At 38.6% G+C, this 4,162-nt stretch overlaps 1 protein-coding gene across 1 annotated transcript; it reads right to left on the reverse strand.

The window, feature by feature from the left end:
• Positions 1-2,225: 2,225 nt before the first annotated feature.
• On the reverse strand, positions 2,226-3,545 carry LOC103202591 (leucine-rich repeat and calponin homology domain-containing protein 2-like). The gene has a single exon (XM_007947489.1). The coding sequence runs from the start codon at positions 3,543-3,545 to the stop codon at positions 2,226-2,228; it is 1,320 nt and encodes a 439-aa protein (XP_007945680.1).
• Positions 3,546-4,162: the final 617 nt, after the last annotated feature.

Consider the following 4,162-nt stretch of genomic DNA (forward strand, 5'->3'; position numbering starts at 1 on the left):
ATTCATCGAGTGCCTACTATATATCAAGTATCATACTAGATATTTGTATAAATTCTACCTGATACATTAATTTGTTCCCTTATTCATCAGCTTTTGTTACATACGGAGAAACTGAGACTCAGAGAAGTTCAGAAATTTATCCAAGGTCCTACAGCAAAGAATGGAAAGACGGAGATTCAAGCATTGGGCTATCAAGTGCTAAAGCCATTACTTTTTGGAATTCAGAGAATAAGGAAAGAATCCCCAGGAATCCAAATAAGTTGCCAAGTCATCTCATTCATGAACCAGAAAAGGTGAAGTTGACTACTTAGCTATGCATCTCTTTTTTTTTTTTCTTAAATCTTTGAACCCTTGAGACAACGGTATACAGTGTAACACTCATCTATTCAATTACCCTCTACTGGAGATAGAAATTATGTCTCAGTTCCTCTCTCTGTCCTTCCCTTTCTCTTCCCTTTCCTTCCCTTCCTTCCCTTCTCTTCCCTTCCCTTCCCTTGGTCCCCTTCCTTTCCTTTTCCTCTCCTTTTCTCTCCCCTTCTTCTCTCCTCTCTACTCCTTCTCCTTTTCCTCTCCTACTAATTCTTTTTTATCTCCTCCTTCCCCTTCTTGTTATTTCTCACTCTCTCCTTTATTTAAAGATCTTCAAAACAGAATTGCTGTTGTTAGATGTAGTTGAGTCAGTTCTGACTCACAGCGACTCCGTGTACAACAGAATGAAACAGTGCCCCGTTCTACACCATCATCACAGTCATTGTTGTGTTTGAGCCCATTGTTGCAACCTATGTGTCAATTCATTTCATTGAGGGTCTTCCTCTGTTTCACTGGCCCTCTACTTTACTAGACATGATATCCTTCTCCAAAGACTGGTCCTTCCAGTTTAGTTATTAACATGTCTAAAGTATGTAAGACAAAGTCTTGCCACTCACTCTTCTAAGAAGCATTCTGACTGTATTTCCAAGACAGATTTGTCTGTTGTTCTGAAATCTATGATATATTCAGTTTTCTTTGCTAACACCATAATTCAAATGCATCAATACTTCTTCAGTCTTCCTTATTTATTGTCTAACTTTTTAATGCATAAATTGATGTTGCTGTTATGTGCCGTCGAGTCGGATTCGACTCATAGCGACCCCTTCTTGGGTTTCCAAGGCAGTATCACTACGGAAGTAGATTGCCCCATCTTCCTTCCAAGGAGTGGCTGGTGGGTTTCAACCGCCAGCCTTCTGGTTAGCAGTCAAGTGCCTTAGCCACTATGCTACCAGAGCTCTGTGGGTCAGGGACACCCTAGTCTTCAAATTGACATCTTTGCTTTTTTGACCACTTAAAAAAGATATTTTGTTGTAGATTTACAAATACAGTAAGACATTTGATTTCTTGACTGCTGCTTCCGTAGGTATTGATTGTGGATCCAAATAAAGTGAAATCCTTAACAACTTCAGCTTTTTCTGTTTATCATGATGTTGCTTATTGAGCAGATTCAGAGAATTTTTGTTTTCTTGACATTGAGGTGTAATTCATACTGAAGGCTGTAGTCCTTCATTTCAACAATAAGTACTTCAAGTCTTCTTCACTTTCAGCAAGTGGGATTCTGTCATCTACATATCATAGGTTGTTAACAAATCTTCCTCCAATCCTGATGTCACATTCTTCTTCATGTAGTGCAGCTTTTCAGATTAATTGCTAAGCATTCAGACTGAATAATTATGGTGAAAATAGGAATTCCAGAACATGGGAATTGTGCTCATGCCAAAGTTGTACATAGACCAAGGGGAAGTTGTTTGAACAGAAAAGGATATATTGCATGATTTGAAATCAGGAAAGATGTGTGTCAAAGTTGGATCCTTTCACCATACTTATTCAATCTGTTTTCTTTGGGAACTATGTTATGCCAATTGACTTAGCTGTCCAGTAAGACTGTCGTCCCCAAGCCCTAAAGTCCAGTGACTCACTCTTTTTTTTTTTTTTTTTTACAAGACAAAGTAATGTACTTTATTGTAGGTTACCAGAGGTGATTAACTAATGAATGACAGCTTAAGAAGTTACCAATGAAATAATTAGAAAAAATCATAAAATCAATACCAGTTGTTGTCAAGTCAATTCTGACTCAGAGTGTAGAGAAGAGAGAAGAGTTTGGGGATCAGAAAGAGTTCAGGCAAGAATCTTAGAGTCTGTAAGCTTCATCTTCCTCATCTGCAAAAATGGAGACAATATCTACCTTGCAGGATTTAAAATGAGAAACATGAAAGCACTAAGGATTCAATAGATGTTCCTTCCTTCCTGCAGCTATTCCTTTTTTCATCTCCCAGTTCTTCATTTTTCTGAGACTTTTCAGGACATTTTTCTTTTCCCTTAAGAAAAGATACAAATGATTCATTATGTACATCTCCTTCTTCAGGAACTATTACATCTTCTGTGTTGGGGTCAATAAAATCATACACCTCCTGGTCTTTCTGAGAATCAGGTTTACTTCCTATTGAATGACTGTCATTTCTTGATGTCTGTTCTTTATTTGATTCTGAGACTTGAGAGTGAAGGCTGATTGTGTCATCATCTGATGGTTCTGTTGTAGATAATCGTTTCTCTCCATTATCACTTCCAATTCCAGAGTCAGGACCATGGTTTTTATTAGGATAAAAATCTTCCATACTGTCTGTGAGAGGTTGGGAGGGCATTCTCTTACTCAGTGATGGAAGATCCAGGGAATCTGGTTTCTTATCCATTCTGCAACATGCTTGGATATTTAGGTACTTAAATATGTGCACTTTACCCTTTAAACATATCTGTGCTGGTGGTACCTGTAGTGGATTGTTATCCAAAATTATTACTTGTAAATGATGCAACTTCCTGTAACAAACTGGAATCTCCATCACTTTGTTACAAGAGAAATCCTGCTTGACTAAGGGAAGATCTGCTAATTCATCTGGCAACACGTGAAGATTATTTCTTCTTATGTTTAGCTCTCTAAGTGAATGTAATTTTCCCATTTGTTGGGGAAGGACCTGAATCTCATTGCAACTAATATCCAATTCCATTACATCTTTCAATTTCCCAATTTCTTCTGGAATGGATACCAGTTTATTATTACTGACAACCAAAACTTTAAGGGGGAGATCAAACAGGTATTTTGGCAGTGTTGACAAAAGATTTCGACTAATGTTAAGGTATGTTAACATCTGCAGGTTTTTAATGGCTTCAGGAATGGTTTTGATGCAATTATGATATAAATTTAGTATCTCAAGTGGTGCAAATAACCAGACATCAGAAGGAATTTCTGTAAAACGATTTCTTGAAAGATCTGCTTGGGTGGTGTCAGTCAGGTCGTAGCCACTACCCGGGAAGTCTCGGAGTTTCCTGCCACTTGGGCTCAGGATGCCGGAGTTGCCCGCCTCCTCCAGGGCCCGGTCCAGGCTCCTCACTGTGTATTGAGGCTGCAGGCTCCCTGGGTTCCACTGTGGCCCGTTGGGGAACGGGACGCATGCGCAGGCTAGGAGGAGGGGCCAGTGACTCACTCTTAAAGGATGTTTGCTTACGATTAAGAAGTTCATAACTTTGCCCCCTGTTTGCTCTATCATATTCATGGATATATTTACAGCACATAAAAATAGATATGCCAACATATCCTCTGCCAAACCTACATAAGGTCATGGATGTAGTCCCATTTACCTGTCCATATGTGATTAGTTTCCATGTCTGTCTATATATACACTCATAGATTATTTGTTATTATTACTAATATTGCATTATTGTGTTTGTAATATCATTTACTTTGCAAATACTCTTAAGTAATAGTATTTAGCTGTCAGTGCCTTTCTGTGCATACTCATATTGTACTGATCACCCCTTATTATAAATTGTCTTTCCCTTAACCCAAATTAATACATGTCTAGTACCTCCTTAGAGCTCTGGTGGTAGACATTTGACTGCTAACAAGAAGGCTGGCAGTTCAAACCCATCAGCCACTCCTTGGAAGGAAGACTGGGGAAACTACTTCTGTAGTGATACCACCTCAGAAAAAGAAGGAGTGGTTATTATGAATCTAATCCACTCGATAGCAGTGAATTTGGTTTTCTTGAGTATCTACTTAGTGAGTTTGCTTCTCTGTCTCCTATCTCTGGTAACTGACAAAGAATGTTTCTTTCTGCGTATAAATCTTTCTTTGACT

The sequence above is a fragment of the Orycteropus afer genome, unplaced genomic scaffold (genome assembly GCF_000298275.1).
Source record: "Orycteropus afer afer isolate SDZICR_OR568_19922 unplaced genomic scaffold, OryAfe1.0 scaffold00187, whole genome shotgun sequence".
NCBI classification, from domain to species: Eukaryota; Metazoa; Chordata; class Mammalia; order Tubulidentata; family Orycteropodidae; genus Orycteropus; species Orycteropus afer.

Excerpts from the sequence above, each read along its gene's own strand:
- LOC103202591 (XM_007947489.1), bottom strand. The coding sequence starts at position 3,545 with ATGAACTTCTTAATCGTAAGCAAACATCCTTTAAGAGTGAGTCACTGG.